The 17,317-nt window shown below is 37.6% G+C and overlaps 1 protein-coding gene across 1 annotated transcript; it reads left to right on the top strand.

Moving 5' to 3' along the window:
- Positions 1 to 237: 237 nt before the first annotated feature.
- Positions 238 to 15,780, top strand: AGA (aspartylglucosaminidase; the record flags this gene model as incomplete). The annotated part of the gene is made up of 9 exons (XM_084285887.1): positions 238 to 397; positions 2,140 to 2,293; positions 2,927 to 3,039; positions 4,939 to 5,051; positions 5,947 to 6,058; positions 8,109 to 8,184; positions 9,017 to 9,124; positions 11,156 to 11,289; positions 12,110 to 15,780. 9 exons carry the CDS (start codon positions 238 to 240, stop codon positions 12,208 to 12,210), a joined length of 1,071 nt encoding a protein of 356 aa, XP_084142013.1. The 3' UTR covers positions 12,211 to 15,780.
- Positions 15,781 to 17,317: the final 1,537 nt, after the last annotated feature.

Below are 17,317 nucleotides of genomic sequence, written 5' to 3' on the forward strand. Positions count from 1 at the left end.
CACTGCCCCACAGCCCGGCCGCCGCTGGGCCAGCCGCGGTCCCGTCTGGATGACACCTGCGGCTCTTCCTTGCCGCAAACACACTCCTGAGGGGCCGAAGCCATGCCGGGCCATTTCAGGGAACCTCCACCAGCCGGCAACCGCCTCCCCCCGCCGCGGCCGGGCGCTAGGCGCATGCACCGCCTCAGCTCCCTCCTCCGCGGCGTCCCTGCGGCGCCCATGGGGCGGAGCGCGGCCATGGCGGCGGCAGCGGGAGGCAGCGGGGGCGGGCGGCGGGCGGTGGTGGCGCAGCTTCTGCTCGTCGTGCTGCAGCTGGCGGGCTCGTGTGGGGCGAGCACCACCGCCGCCCTGCCCGTAGTCATCAACACCTGGGCGTTTAGGAAAGCCACAGAGACAGGTGCCCCGGCGGGGGGCAGCGCTGCGCCGTGCGGGGTAGTGGTGGCTGCTGGGTGCTGCCCCTGCTGCGCCCTCCACGCCGATGGGCTAGTGGGGCTCCAGGGGGCTTCGGGTGCTTTAAATCAAAAAAAAAAAAACGCGGGGTGAGCTGTGAGCATGCGGCCATTAAATTGCTGAGGGGCCCCCTTCTTCCCGCTCCTGTCAAGGGTTAGAGCGACCCGGAAGGGGAGCTGTAAAATGTCGCCCTATGGGAGGGGGGGGGCGGCGCGGTGCCCGGGGGAGGGGGCCAAGCAGCGGAGCTGTGAGTGCCTCCGCCGCGGAGCCCTGCGACCCTGCCAGCGAGTGGTGTGCTGGTCAAGGTTGGGAAAAAATGTAATAATTAAAAAAAAAAAAAAGTCTGTGGAAAAGCTAAATTAAAAATGTCGCTGATACGGTGATTTATGCTTCTGCAGTGGTTAGCAATAGCGATTTGTTGTTAGTGGTGTCCTTCTGAGATTCATTCACCTCCCCCAAGATTTAGGTGGTTCTGAATATTATATTTTTTGGAGCTTGTTGTATTGTGATGCGTTATTAACGGTCAAAGCGGGTTTGCCTATGGCAATGCTGCCAACATAAATTAGTTGTGGATACCAATTTAAAAAGGCTTATAGGTTATTTTAGCATAGTTGGGTTGTAAATAACTCATTAGTAAGTCTTGCTAGTGAGGTGGGTTACCTGTAAAGGCTTGTATAGGTCACAGCTGAAATACTGTCTTGAAAACTACAAGACTTTGTGCTGCAGGTTTTGAAAGCATGTGTTAAGACTGCTTACAGTAATAATTGTAATAGGAATTGCATGCAGTGTTGGGAAGATGGGGCTTCTTGAGATGGCTGAGACAGGGTAAATAGTTCACCTCTGCCAAAAGGAGCGGAGGTGCGTCCCTCTGCTGGGTCTGGCAGATGGCAGAGCACCAGAGCTAGCACAAGGAGGAGGAGGCAGGATTGCAGCTGTCAATGGCAGCAAGCTCAGACATCTAGGAAAATCTTGCCTCAGGTCCAACCTTGTGAAATATTTCATGTGTGTAAAGCCTTCAGGCCTGGTTTGGTTAAGTCATGTACATTTGGCACATCTGTAATGTCTTACAAAACTACACAATGAGCTAGATGGTAAGGAACAGAAGACTAAGGACTGAGCAGAATATTCTTTGCATACTTTTTTAAGTTTCTTTTTGCTCTTATGAAGTTACTGATGTAGGTTTAGATCTTTTAGATCTCCCAGTTTTAGATCTTTCTATTCTGCAGCTGAACACTTAGTACTCTTATGGGAGTCTTTTGAGGGTTGCTTGTTACAACTTTTTTTTTTATTTTGAGAGAAAAGTTTTACTTAGCCTGCTTTATCTTCTTACCCCCACAAAAGGCTTTTAATAGACAGTGATAAAGTACTTGGTGGTTCTGGGAGGACGAGGTTATTTAATTTATAAATGTTGAATTCTTTATTAGTAGATAATACTTCCCCAGTCAGGAGAAAAAAAAAAGCTTAATTTCTCAGTCAGAAACAGTGATTAAATATGCAAGGAAAACAGCATTTAGAAAAGTAATGCTTTACGTTCTTTTGAATATGTTTGTATTTTGAATTTATTTCACCTATAAATAATGTGGGTTTTTTTAATCCACTTAGAGTGCATCATCAGAGTATCCAACGTTCTTAAAGCAGTGATGGAGTCTGTTTTCATTGGTGACCTTTAATTATTTGTGTTGATTACAGCATGGCGAGTATTGCAGTTGGGTGGTTCTGAGCTGGATGCAGTTGAGAAAGGTTGTGGTCAGTGTGAGATTGACCAATGTGATGGGAGTGTGGGATATGGAGGAAGCCCAGATGAAAGTGGAGAAACAACACTGGACGCAATGATTATGGATGGGTAAGAAGACTGTGTGGAGAAAAGAACAATCCCTGTAATTTTTAGCATACTTTAATGTCGGATTTGTTACGGAGATCTTGTTGGCTTAAGGCTGACTATGGGCAAGTTATTTGTTGACTTGTGAAACTGGGAACGGTGCTTAAGTGGTGGAAGAGTAACTAATTATGTTTATTATTGACTTTTCACATGTAGTGCAGTAATTCAGCTCTAGATACAGCAGCTGCAGAGCAGTGTTTGTAGCACTGTAAGCTTTCCTTTTAGATGTGTTCCATAAAATATTTCATTTCTGTAGCAGTTGTCTTCTGTACTTTATTTGCTATTTAAAGCTGTCTGCTTGAAAATAATTGCAAGTACTTCATGTAAAGAGCTTATGTAGCAAGATAATTGCTCAAAAATATTATTATGTATGGAGTTATTGTTACTTGAGCAACATGCCCAACCTGTGCAAGAAAACAATATATGTATAAAGTTTTTACCTACTAGTGTGATGCCACCTGCCTATGGCATAAACAATTAAAGCAGTATATTAAAGCAGCAGACTTTCAAACTTAGATGAGAACAGATTTTGTCTAATAAAAGTTGTGCAAATATTATTGTATTTTCTAATAAGTTCTAAATATTTCTTGTTTCCAGGAACACTATGGAAGTTGGGGCAGTTGCAGATCTCAGACGAGTCAAAAATGCAATTGGTGTAGCACGAAAGGTCATTGAGCACACTAAGCATACATTATTAGTGGGAGAGTCAGGTAATTTTATTCTTTTTACTATTTCCAAGTCTTAGACTCTTCTGCTGTAACAAAATCTGTCATTCATTAATGTTGGTAATATGGGTGGAGGGATTCCCTGACAATCAAGTGAATCTAGTAAAATAAATTGGAAGTGTTTACTATATTATTATATGAGTATGAATTAGGTTTTATTCTATTATTTCCACATGAAAAGATAAATACAGTCTTGCAGTCTTTCCACCAATTTAACTGCAAATATAAGCTTGTAATTCCAAGGCTTTGCTAATAACACTGATAACAGATATTAAAAATTATTTGATGCAAGATACTATAGAAGCTGAAGCTGTTAAATGCAAATATTGCATTTAAAAGCATGGAGTAACATTGTCTAAAGAATGACAGAATTAAGATGCTACAGTTATGTATTAGTGTTTTAATATATATTAAGCACAATTACTGTATTTCACAGTTTTTAAAATATTAATGAAGACTTTGATGTAAAAAATCACATTGGAGCTGTTCTCCTAGGTGCCATAAAAAAGCAATAACAAACCTGAGGAATGATTAAGCTTTTACAATGTGATCTGTTGCTGTTAGAATAATACTAATTTCAAAAGAGATGTACATTTCAGAGAGGCATACGAGTTAGGTTAGTTGACTCACCATTAAGAATTTTTGAGTCTGGTGAGTTGCGTTCAGTACAGAATAATTACAGGACAGGAGAGATATTTCGGTTTTCATCTGATAAATTTGCAGGTCTGTAGTAGACGAGAAAGTTTCATAATCACATTGTGTCTGACATTTTCCCTTTTTGTCCTAGCAATACTTAGATGAATATCCAAGTAAAAAAAAGTCCAGAGAGTAAAAACGAACAACTCTGCTTCCTGAAATATAAACAAGGCTTCCAAAGTTGTGGTTGCGCATGTTTGTCAGTCATCCTTTCACAGTTTTATCTCAAAAAGCAATCTGCTCTTTTAGAAATAGGAACATAAGTATGCTTCATTGAAGATGTCAGTTTACCTTCACTCTGAGTGCAGAGACTTTAATTGCATCTGTTTTCAGGAAAAACATGGAAAAGCTGTCCAGAAATAATTGAAGGCTTTTCTTAATGTCTGGACTGGAGAAGCCTGTTCAGATCTGTGTTAAAGTGATGTTATTTGTCTATCAAGGATTGGTAATATAAATTGTTGAAGTATCTAAATCTAGCAACAATATCTGTTACTAAGTGACATCAAAGTTATCTACAAATAAAATGAGAGAACAGTTGATCTTCTGTTTCAGTGTCCTTTCCCTAACTAACAGCCTTTGTTTTCCTTTCTCTTAAAAAAGAATTGCAGCATTGTTCCATTACCTGTGTTGGTATTTGTTTTGCTCCCTTGTTACTTACTGTATTAATTTCCAAAACAAGGGAGCAGTCAATTTTAAAGGTGCAAGGAAGAAGTGTAATACGTTTTAAGCTGCTCTATGGATTTCTACACATATCAGTGTTCTAGTATTAAATATTGTGACACTGGCTATTGCTCATATTTCATAAAAGGCCAGCTTTTTAAGTAAATATAGTATTTGTTTTCACTTTAATGTTTTTGTCATGCACACAGCTCAGGCTACTTGTGTTCCAGATTATTTGTGTCCAGTAGATATTTTTTTTCAAAGTTGAATTTTTCTCTCTTTCAGTAGTGAAACTTATACCTGTTAACAAAGCTGTAGTGAATTGAGGAAATTTGATCTTCATCCGTGAAGGGAGAATTTGTTATTGCAGTAGTACCTCACTATAATGGCTGGTATCGTTCTCCAAAGAAATACTTCTCATTCCTAAAGAGGATGTAGAATTCATTGAAAGTTACATGTATGCATTTTCATAAAATATATAAAAACACAAATAAAATAATGGTTTTGATTTTGTTGTTGTTTTTAAAGCCTCCCTGTTTGCTGTACGCATGGGGTTTCCATATGAAGATTTAACTACCCCAAAATCTCTTTCGATGTATTCAAAGTGGCTTAATCAAAGCTGTCAGCCAAACTACTGGAAGGTACAGTGCAGTGGTTGTGGTGAAGGGGGGAGGATTAGAAAGCCATTAATGCAATGTCGTGTCTTTTCCAGCTTATATTGAAGTTTTGCTTTGCAAGTGAGGAAGTGTTGCAAGTGTTCTGCCTAACGCGCAGAACAAACCTGGTAGACTCAGGAAGAGTATGTGACTAGGTCTTGCTTCTTAATTTTTACTGGTTTTGAACATTCTGCGATAGTGCTTTGATACGGGATTTTTTTTAACTCCATATTTGGACATTTCTCAGATTAAACAAAGAGTGAGTGTATTTTTTGATGCATGTATAAAATCCTGAAATGAATTTTTACAGTAGTAATTAATGTCCTTAAATTGGGCGGCTTTATGTAGAACCGTGAACACATTACACAGATAACTGCACTGACCCAACGTTGCCTGTTGTGGTGGGTTTGGTTTTGGTATAGGTGTTGTGGGTTTGCATATTTGTACATTGTCTCTATTATTTCTTGCATCTAAAATGCTGTATTGCTGAGCCACTTTAATTCAATACATATTCTCCTTCTCAACTGGGGAAAATATGTTGATGTATTATCTTGACACTATTAAAGCAGACTCGATTCATCCTTTTTTTTTAAGCTTTAAAATTTTCTTAATTTTGCTGAAAAATGAACTTTTTTGATCAGTCTGTTAAGCAAAAGTGAATCTTTAATTTGATGAACATAACTGTGTATTAGGACAACCTTCTTACCATGTAATGCCAGAAGTCAATCTATGTTCTTTAAACAAAATATTTCTAGGATATTGGTATTATAATTTAAATATTGGGCATGTGATACTTGTGTAGTAGTTCATTGGTATTGAGTGTAATGTTTACAGGTTTATCTGTAATGAAGCATAACATTATTCATGCATATAATTACAGAATGTGGTACCAGATTCTTCAAAATCATGTGGGCCATATAAACGACTTGAAAAGGATATTTGCGAAAAATGGACCATCTCACAAAGAAACGTTCATAATCATGATACTATTGGTAACAACCTTTGGTAACTCTAAACCTGTCTTTTTCTCATTCTCCTATTAAGTCATTCTGAGTCTAAAACAAAATATTTGATATCAATAACTTATTTCATAATGTTTCATTTCTGTTTATAGTAGTTTCAAGATAGTGTAATTTATGTGTTAGGATCAAGTGCCTAAAAGTAGTTTTGTTTTTTTCCCACTGCACTTGCTGCATGGCCACTTGCTTCATCTTTTGACTTCAGCTACTTGTTTGTTGCCTTACTACTTCTCCCTCAGCTACCTTAGCACAATTGGCTGGGCAGATACAGATGCTTAGAAAACTGATCGAGGTTAAAAATAACTATTTTTATTCTGATTATAGTTAACTTAGGTCAACTCTCCTATGTAGCTGTCAGACCAACTTAAAAGGCTTTGCCAAAGGTGGAAGAAGTGAGTAAAGAGTCCTGTTGCCAAAAGCAGTGTTTGTCAAATTGTCCTTAAACTTACAAAACAAGGCTTACTTTTATTTTTCTTCTATACTGGCTTTTGGCTAAATCAATACGTTTCTACAGGAACTGCTGTCCTTAAAAACAGTTATCAGTAGTAGTCCCAAAGACTAAGAGATTACCGACTCAGGACTTTTAATTGCTAAGCCTATCAGCTGATTAAAGAGCAGACCTGACAAGACAGCAACTGTTAAGGGAGTGGGGTGGAATCTGGAACAGTTACAGGTACATATCTTTCAAAGCTTTGCAGTCTTGAAACTTAGACTTTTTGTTTTAAGCTGGGTTTTCCTCAGCGTTTCAGAACTCTCTGCCTGACAGTATTTGCAACACCAAGAGTTAACAAGTCACTTCATGGGGGAATCTTTGTTGTTTACTTCCAGTCCACCCTACTCACAACAAATCAATGTTCTTTGAAAGTCAGGCAACCTACCAAATTCTGAAGCTGGTAGGTAGCTTTATTTACTGGTATAGTCTTTAATATGTTCTCAAAAGCTCTAAAATTGTGGAGTGTCAGGCTGAGAGGGGAGTCTGGTAAATACAGTTCAGGACACGATATATCATTAAGTAGTCCTAAGCTGTTTTGTAGTAAATGTTGGCGCTTATATTTGTACTTCAAGCTCTCTCACCCCATTGTTTGCTTTCTATATGAAATGCCTCCTTGACATTTTGAGAAGAGTCTTCATTCAGGATGCATTTATGAAGTTGTTAGGAACTGATGCCCTTCCAGTCTTCTTGTAGATGATAATGGTGGCCATAGACTCAGTGCCTCTATTACTTTCCAATTTCACTGATCAGAGAACTTTTCTCTGAGAAAGAGATAGTGGCCTAATGAAAACAGAGAGCCAGAATTCAACTGTTAGAATTCTGCTTCTTGGCTCTCACTTTATACTGAAGCTGATGCCAAAAAATTTTTTGCCCTCTCTTAAAGAGGTGAAGTATCACCTCGTGGAAAAGCAGTGGATCTGAAATCATGTCCTAATTGTCAATGTAAGCTACTGTAATATGAGGCAATGACTTCCACATCAGCACAAAATTAGCAACGAATAGGCTAGTCCACATATTTGACTACCTGTTGTGTAATTCTGATTTCTTTGGTAGGTTGTATTTCACTTTTGCCAAACGGAGAAACTGCCAAACTCTTCATATTCTAACTTGATTTCTACTCTCCCTTCCCACCCCCATCCCCTGCCCCAAATCAAATACTATTTATAGAATTCCCAAACTTTGTTATGATGGTACTGGTGCCCAATATGGTGACACTAGGTCCTGGTTCTCTACCAAGTAACATGGGTGTATATTAAGAGGCAGTGGCTGCTTGGACAGCACTAATGTGCAGGTCCGAATGGTGTGTCAGTCACTGATTTAGATTCCTTTTCGCCTCCTGTAGTACATCCAGAAAGATTCCAAATTTGTTTTTACAAAACTTATTAAGCGTATGATTTTTCTGTTTTTCAGTATATCAGCAATTTAAGTAGTCTGGATGTCACAGTTCTGTTTAATGAAAACCATAGTGCCAATTTAACAAATCTGTCAGAAGTGTTTCTGAGTGTGTTTCATCCCTGTTGAAAATTTTAGGTATGGTTGTAATTGGTGGGAATGGAACTGTTGCTTCTGGGACATCTACTAATGGTGGAGTCCACAAAATTCCAGGGTTAGTATCTGGTTTTACAAAAAAAAAAAAAGGCTTTTTTTTCTGTTTCATTTCTGATGTTAAGCTTATGTAAAAGTTAAACAGTGTATCTTTTGGAGGGTGAGGATCAGAAAATGGCCTTGGTTATTTCTGGGCTGCAATAAATCCAATACTAAGAAACTGATGTAGTTGTAGGATGAGTTGGGTTTATTTGAGGGAGTGGTTGCTTTTCAGCTGGCTTAATTCAGTGTACAGACAGACAAAAAAATAAAAAATAAAAAGGCACATTGATGCCTTGCCTTATAATTAACCTCACAAGAGACAAGTGAGCATTTTGGAAAGGTCTACAGTCTCCAAAGAGGTGTACGTAGAATTAGAGCCCCAGGCCTATGTTTTGTCTTTGATTTTTCTTTTTTGTTTGTTTGTTTTTCTCTGCAGTTAGGAATTTTGTCTGTCAGCTAATTCAGACAATTTCTGTATTTAGCAAAAGTAACTGAACAAAATGATATCCCCAGCTGTTTACTGTTGCCCACTGGCTAAGCCTTACTGCCATATAGCAGGTATAATAACAAAGAGGGTCACAGTGAAGGTGGGATTAAGCCTTAGGTCAGTCAGGTTATCACAGACCACTTCTGATTACCGTAGAGTGACCTTTTTATCTGTTCTTCTGTCGGTTTAGCATTAACCCTGCTGGAGGTGGTAAGGCTGACAAAGTTAGAAGTGTGCCCAAGTTGTAAGAACTTGCTGATATTGGGCCAAGAGCTATTACGTTAATGCAATCTCACTGGCATTAGTAAATAAAGTTTTCAGTTTTCTTCCATAGAATTACTTTTTTCTTCATTGTTCACTACAGCCGTGTAGGAGACTCTCCAATAGCAGGAGCAGGATCCTATGCTGATAGTACAGCTGGAGGAGCTGCAGCCACTGGGGATGGTGACATCATGATGCGCTTCTTACCCAGGTTTGTCCTTAATGCAGACTTTGCTAGCTTTCTCTAGCAAAATTGAACTCGGCAAATGAAGTAATTGATTGAAAGATGATCTGACTTCCTGGTGGTTGAAGTGGGAGAGGAAGGAATAGAAGGGAAGAGAACAGTAGCAAAATCAAGTCATCATTACAAGCTGTCTTAAAAGAAGTGACTGCTTAAGTACCTTAATGAGAGATCCCATTAATACTGCCAAGCTGAGAGCAAACAGACAGCAATAATGAGTATATTACCAATGTGCGCGCTCTTTAACAGAAGAGTCACTGTAACAATCTTAATGAAATTGGTATCTAATTTGAAACTGAAAGAGATGTTTTAGTGCTGTCATTGTGGTTGCATAAACTGTTAAATGTGTCTGTTTTCATCGCTGAGTCTTGACTGTCATTCTTGTGGGTCAGTCTCAAAAGAAATGCTTTATGGAAGTCTGTGCTGTACATAATGAGCACTGATGCTTGAAGGAATCTAAAGTAGTGGCCTTCAGATTACTCAAGTACTGCTTCTAAAACTCTGGTAGTTATAAATGCCTGCTAGCAGATGTGTATATATAAAAGTTACAATCCTTAATGAGCGTGAAGTTATTGCAGACCAGTCCTGAAATAAAAAGCAACTGACAACTTCGTGAATTATTCTGAGGAATTGGGTACTGGCAATAGTACTGAGTTGGGTTCCACTATGAAGTTAATTGGTAAAAACTTACATTGCTGTTTAGCAGCTTGAAGGATTTGGTTGTAATGCATTTTGTGTTTGCACCAGCTGGTTCTACAAAACAATTTAGACTAGATGGTTGATCACAGGTTACTTACAGATCAGACATTCTTAATTCTATACTATTTAGATATTCTCAAATGGGGAAAAAAAAAAAAAAGAGCATTCTCAAAAAAATAAATTGACCTGCCAGAAGTCTGGAACTGTCAACTGAAGGGTGAAATTGCTAATGTTTTCTGACAACCTTTTTTGGAATAGTAACATCTTAGCTCAGTTTTTGATTACTGGACCCTATGAAATACAGCTTTATATTCAGATAGAAAGGTTCAAGTTATCTACATATAACTGATCAGCATGAAAAATCAAGGGTAGTAGGGTGTCAGAAAATGCAAGAAAAGTTCTCTTCTGAGTCACTTTGATAACATCATAGTTAATGCTATCTGTAGATGAGTGTTAGTGTAGCACGTTGAGGTCTTTATGTATCTTTCATCAAAACAAAACATTGTTTGCTTCTAACTAAATTATGCATTGTCTTTTAATCTTCTGTTTCTGAAAGTAAACGACAACAAAAGGTTGCTTGTTTGTTTGTTTTTCCCTTCTGAGGATATTTTGGAAATGCAAGTGATCTATCTCAAACATTGCATATGTTTTTCTAATGATACCATGAAGTCATTTTGGTTCTTTTGCATTTAGAGTAAGATATTTTTTTAAAAAACATCTTGCAAAAATTTTAGTGGCTTGAAATCATGATCAAAACATATATTTATGAAGCAAATTCTGTTAACTTTGACTTTTTCTGAAACTTATACATTTTAGGAAAAAAAATACATATTTTTAATGCTTACTAGAATCAGTAGGAGGAGTGTAATTCTGGAGGTCAATTTTCTTAAAATAAGTTTAAAAAAAAAAAAAAAAAACTACCTTGATATATGTCTTCATGAAAACTAGTACCAAATTCTAATGTCAAACTTAGTCATTCTATGACAAAGCCAGTGACTCTTCAGCTGCTTCTTTGCAGTTGTTTAACTGATGCGTGGTTTAGCCTCTTCTGTAAATGATCAGAGTTGTTCTATTGCCTTAGAATTGTTGATGGTGTAGATGACATCTTACAGTCCCTTTTAGTGCTGCTTCTAATTACATTTTACATAGAATTGAATAATAAGTTCCAATATGAAGTTTGGCTAAAGGTTGTGTATTATGTTTGCATTACTCAAAGAAATCTTGATCTCAATGCAATACGTAACCTAAGTAGGACTAACTGGATGTGGGAATGTGTGTCTGTTTTCGGTTGTTTGCTTTTAGCTATCAAGCTGTAGAGTATATGAGGATGGGAATGGACCCGACAGTAGCCTGTCAGAAAGTTATTTCCAGAATCCAGAAGTATGTTCCAGAGTTCTTTGGTGCCGTTATATGTGCCAATACAACCGGAAGTTATGGTATGTATTTCGCTCAACAGGCCAATTCTGTTGACCCTACCTAGGTAGTCACAGAAATAAAACATGAAGGTGGACTTTAAAGCACCAGTCTTTAATTATTTATTCAGTACAGCAGTATGACAATTCATAATATCAAATGGCGGTTATCAGGGCAGCTGTCCTAGTGTGGAATTAAGATATTTTAATTTTACCTCTGCATTTGAATGTCTTAGACTTTCACAAAATGTATGTAAAACTTTGTAAATGCTTTTGTTTTTTCTACCTTTACATGTTCTCCTGGATTGTGTATGATTATCTTGAAGTTTTTTTTTTGTTTTTTTTTTTTAATACAAATGCTTATGCTTCCCCTAGATATGGCATAAGGCAGGGAGAATGTGTCTGGTAAGTATAGCTTCAAAGCAGTTCAAGATCGGTCATTGTGCCAGGCATCTCATTTCCGAACTCGCAGATCACTAGCAAATACAATTTGCTAATCAACCTAGCTTATTTAGTTAGACTACTTATTGTTGTTCTTTGATCTTTTATTTCGCATAACTCTGTGTTTTAAGAGATTAGATTTGGAGGAACTCATTAAGTTAATCAGGATTGAAAGAGAGAGATTTTCCTAATTTATGGTACTGTTTCAAGTTATACAGTAGTCAGTAGCACTGTATTTTTACTTTAAAAATAAATACTTTCAAGATGTCTTGGGTTAAACAGATTCTAAAAGAATAATTACAACATGGTAGCAGTAAAAACTGCATCTTTAGATGATAAAGCACGCTAACAAAGGCACTAATCCTAAATGTAGTAAGTTACACTTTTTTTCTTTCTTTCCTAGGTGCTGCATGTAATAAAATTCCAGGATTCACTCAGTTTCACTTCATGGTTTATAACCCTTTGCTAAGTCAGGCAGCTGAGCAAGTAGTAGATTGCGTTTAATTTCTTTTGCCTTCTTGACATCTAAACATAGAGGGGGAGAGTGTTAAGGTTCTGCAGGTGTTACTTTTAAAATTCTTGTTTTTTTATTCACTATTCCATAATAATGTGAACAAGTGCAAAGATATGTTGATGTTGAAGATATTACTTCACTGTTTTTATTGTGTTCTGCTTTATTATAGCTCTGTGTAGTGCTGTAGCTTTCTATCCAAATTACTTGGTACATTGATTCTAAATTATTGTAAACAGTACTTTAATCTAGGACAAGATTTTTGAAAATGGACTCTGCAGTGTATCAGGAAAGTGAATATAGCTGCAAAATTAGCGCTGATACTTTCACAGTTAACATAAGGGATTTGTCTCTGTTTAAAAATTGACGTCTAAGTAAAATGGATGAAAAGTGGCCTCTGTAGGGAGGCATATCAATAAGTCAGGAATTTAGTGCACATTACCTCACTTCTCAACACAATTCCTAAACTTTTGCAAACTCAACAAACTGGGGATCTGAATACCACTAAGTTATCAAGTAATACTTCGGAGTAATACCAAATGTCACCTGCTCTTTTGGGGTAACAGCTTTTTTGTTTAACAGCTGTTTTGTCTAACAGCTCTTCTAGTCTGTTTGTTTTCGTAAGAACTAAATAATCAAAGGGTATGGATAATAGCTATTGAACTGGATCTTCACTTTGCCTTCACATTTAAAAGCAAGTATTTAGCAGAAATCTGGAATAAAGGGCAGGAGGGAGGAAGGACTCTGCCTCTACAAGTCTGGGTGCAAGGTGCTGCACCTGGGTCAGGGCAATCTCAGACATAAGTACAGACTGGGAGAAGATCTCACTGAGCAGCCCTGTGGAGAAGGGCTTGGGGGTTCTGGTGGATGAAAAGCTCAACATGAGCCAGCAGTGCATGCTTGCATCCCAGAAGGCCAACTGCATCCTGGGCTGCATCAACAGAGGAGTGGCCAGCAGGGTGGGGAAGGTGATTTTCCCCCTCTGCTCTGTCCTTGTGAGGCCCCACCTGGAATGCTGCATCCAGGTCTGGGGCCCCCAGCACAAGAAGGATGTGGGGCTGTTAGAGTGGAGGAGGGCCATAGACTTTATCAGAGGGTTGGAGGACTTCTCCTACGAAGAAGGGCTGAGCTGTGGCTGTTCAGCCTGGAGAAGAGAAGGTTCAGGGATGACATAATTCCAGATTCCCAATATTTAAATGGGACATAAAAAAAATGATGGAGAGCAACTTTTTTCTCAGTCAGACAATGACAGGACAAAGGGGAATGGTTTAAAACTAAGAGGGAAGATTTAGAGTAGAGGTTAGGAGGAAATTATTCATTCAGAGGGCAGTGAAGCACTGGAATAGGTTGCCCAGAGAAGTTGTGGATGCCCCATCCCTGGAGGTGTTCAAGACCACATTGGATGAGGTGCTGGGCAACCTGATCTAGTGGGTGGCTTCCCTGCCTATGGCAGGGGGTTGAAACTGGGTGATCTCTAAGGTCCCTTCCAACCCAAGCTATTCTGTGATTCTGCAAGGGAGACTTATTTTGAGAATGTTTGTCTTTTTAAGATTTAGTCCTGGTTTTCTTTTCTCTTGAAAAGAAAATTACATGCAAATGCTAGCAAGCAAGAAAAGGGTATTGAAGAGTTTCAAACTCTTAATTAAAAGATTGACAAGCAAGAGAGAACTTGTGTCACAATAGCTAAGAATGCCTTTGGATGGAGTCGCATCCCCATATACATCCCTGCTATTTCAGTACAAGCTTTCAAGGAGTATTATGTTTACTGTAATGGGAAGTTAGACAGATTTCCTGTAGTGTAAAATAAATTACAAATCTGAATCACAGTGATTTGCTTGTCATGGATATGCCATGTGCTTGCCCTTTCCTATAGTATATTATCACTGAAAAGGTGCAGTTGCTTACTTAAAGCGTGACAGTTATCCATAGCTAACAAAGCTGCGTTTGTCACTTTCCTTCTATGTCTGGAGATAACAGGCTTTATTTATTATAGCACTTCAGCATCTTGAGGATTGTTTTATAGATGTTTAATGGTCTGTCTGAACTTTTCCTAACATGGTGGCTTGCTGATCAGTTGACTGAATCTTTACTAAACTTGAGATTGGTAGGAAAAAATTAAAAGGGGAAAAAAAAGGCAAAATGTTTACACCTTGTCATAAACACTTCAATTATCCTTTGTCTACTTGAATAAAATCTTTGGATAATAAAAGCACGCTTTAATGTATCTTATACAAGTAAGCTTGTTTGGATGTTTGTGTACAGTGTCTTAGAATGATCGTTGCCTTATGTTCCAATTTGGTCTGTGTAAGAGCTGGAAAAAAAAAAAAAACAAGCAACATTCAAATGACAATAGTCATCTTCAACAGCCTGCTGTTGAACTTCATCAACAAGGTTGTTTATTTGGAGGATTCACTTTTGTCACTGGATCTTTGGCTCCTCTTTCTCCTAGCATATTGTTTGCTGTAGGTAGGTCACACCAAGCTTTTCTCAAAGGAGCTCTTACAGTGTATGTCTGAAGTGGCTTATGGTGTTTTGTACCTGTCATACCTACAACCCTTCTGCTTTGGCTACTGTATCTTCAGATGGATTGAATGGAACAGCATCTGTACTTGTAAATTCAGGCAGTCAAATACAAAAAGATCAATAAAATTTCAGTGATTGCTACTTTGAAGATAGTGTTGTAGATTGTGAACACAGGAGGTTAAGTCCTGGCAGCTGAATGATAATGTCTCAGAGTACTGCAGCTGAATCCAGAAGGATTCATTTGCAAGAGAACTTCTAGTGTGTTTAGGCCACTGTATGCTAACTAGCATATACAGCTAAAGGTTATGACTGCACATGCTAAAAGATGAGTAAATAGATAATACATCTATAAAAATGTACTTTAAGTCACTAAGTTAGAATTCTAACTTACTGTAGAGTCAGCTCATCTACAGCTGAGAATAAAATTTATCTCCATGAGATGTGCACATTAATACACATGGCTTAATAATGCAAGTTGTTTTTGTCATGCTGAATTAGTTCTAAATGAAACAGTTTATGTGAATTATTTGAATATGTTGTTAATTTGACAGTATATTTAAATTATCAATGTACTGTTCTGATGTTATGGACAATCCCAACTTGTATATTCTATGATTATTTTCTTAAGTTTTTAATAGTAGTGCTGTTCTCTTACACTTACTAGGTGTGATTTTTCCTTTTTAAAGAAAGGTTTTATATATGCAAACACTTGACAAAAGTAGGCAAAAACTCTGACAGTTTCTTCTGTGGTTGCAAAAAAAAAAAATAAAAATTAAAAACCCATGAAATCAGAAAGGTGTTTTTTTTGTTTTTTTTTTTTTTTTTTACACTTCTGACTTACTACAAAATACAGGAAAAAATATATATAGAATATGAGATTTGCAGGTTAGTACAGTTGAATGCATTCTCTCCGTAAAGGTGTTTGTTTGTTTGTTTGTTTTCCTGAATCCTGCTAAATACATTAGCGTCTAATTTTTGTTTCTAAAATTTCTTAGGGAATTATTTAATGTAGACAAATAAAGAATTTCTTCGCTATGTGGTCTGGCTCCTAAATCTAACTGTGACATGTTTTTCCATGGCACTGAATTTTTCATTAATAAAAAACTATATGAACTCTGACAATGTTTTGTATGCCTTTATTGAAGAAAACTTGTCATTTCACTGTAGATTGCCGTTGAAATGCTTCCTTTCATCTGGAACTGCCTCAATAGGGAGTTACGCAGATTTTCAAAGACATCAAGGTTGGACTTTGAAATAGAAACTACAAATAATATTATATGAATTGGAGTAAATCTTTTATGTCTTTAAGGGGAAGAAACTACAGTGATGCTGATTTGCTTTTTAACTGAGAAATTTTTCTGTTAGCATTTGTTTGGCTTTTGCTACTGAATGACTGTTGCGACTGTTTAGCAACCTTGTTTATCCTACTTTTGAAACAATGGGTGCAGGATTTCACTGCACATAACTGTAGTTTGTGGCGGGGGGGGGGGGAACATCAGTGAAAAAGTAAAGTTTACTCTAATGCATCGCTTCTGTATTACAGCTCTAGAGTAAGCGTTGAACTACAAATGTTCTCACTAGGGGGCCTGTTCATTCCTCCACATAAGTTCCATTAAGTTTAAAGGGAAATAACAGTACTGAAATGACCACGGAGATGTGGCAGAATCTCTGGATTTTATATATGACTTGTGTTGTTATTCTTTGAGCTGCTGAGTCAAGCAGCAAACACTTACAGATGTTTGTGTATTTAAAAATATTTGCTGTGGTTTTGTGTTCTTTTGTTTTCCCTAGACAGTTGGAATCAGCAGAGGTAAATACACCTGCTGGCTGGTACAATACACTCTCTTTTGTTGTGATTAACTGATATATTTACAGTGACAGGTAGTGGTATGTGAAATAAGAACAGTATCAACTTCAAAGTGTGACAGTAGATGAGGGTTTTTCTCTTGCTAGTGTTCTCATTCATTTATGTTTTCCTAATAGGATAGGGAAAAAATCTTTGAAATTTAAGTTTTTGATTCTTCAGAAGTAAAGTTTTGCAAAAATAGTTGTGTTGTAAATATTAGGGCTTTTTATTGTTCAGAAGTGATGGTCTCTTTTGTAACACTGCTGTATACTTTCCAGGCAGACTCCAATGTACACTTCAGCTGGAATTTTATTTGTTGCTAAATTATTGAGGGAGAAGCTCGTACAATTGAGAAGCAGTATCACAATAGATTGCACTATTGCAATACTACAGATTTCAGGTTATACTTTTGCTAGGTCATGAATGCTTATTGTTCACAAATAGTTGCTTTATGGTATATGTGGTTATTTACTGAGTATGATGTGACAGGCTATTTGAAAATAAAAATGATTGTGTTGCTACCTTAAAACTGATCCTGGACACTCATCATTATGAGGAAAAATTCCAAGGCAAGTTGTAATAGATCATCAGTGAGGATGGAGGTTTGGTTGGCAGACTGATACATAGAAAAGTGTAAAGCAACTAAAACTTTCCATAAATCAATATTTTTATCTACAGCACTCTTTCTGAGCATTGAGGAGCAACATGGAATAGTTTTCTACTTTTTGTTG

Source organism: Netta rufina (assembly GCF_964035555.1).
Source record: "Netta rufina genome assembly, chromosome: 4".
NCBI lineage: Eukaryota > Metazoa > Chordata > Aves > Anseriformes > Anatidae > Netta > Netta rufina.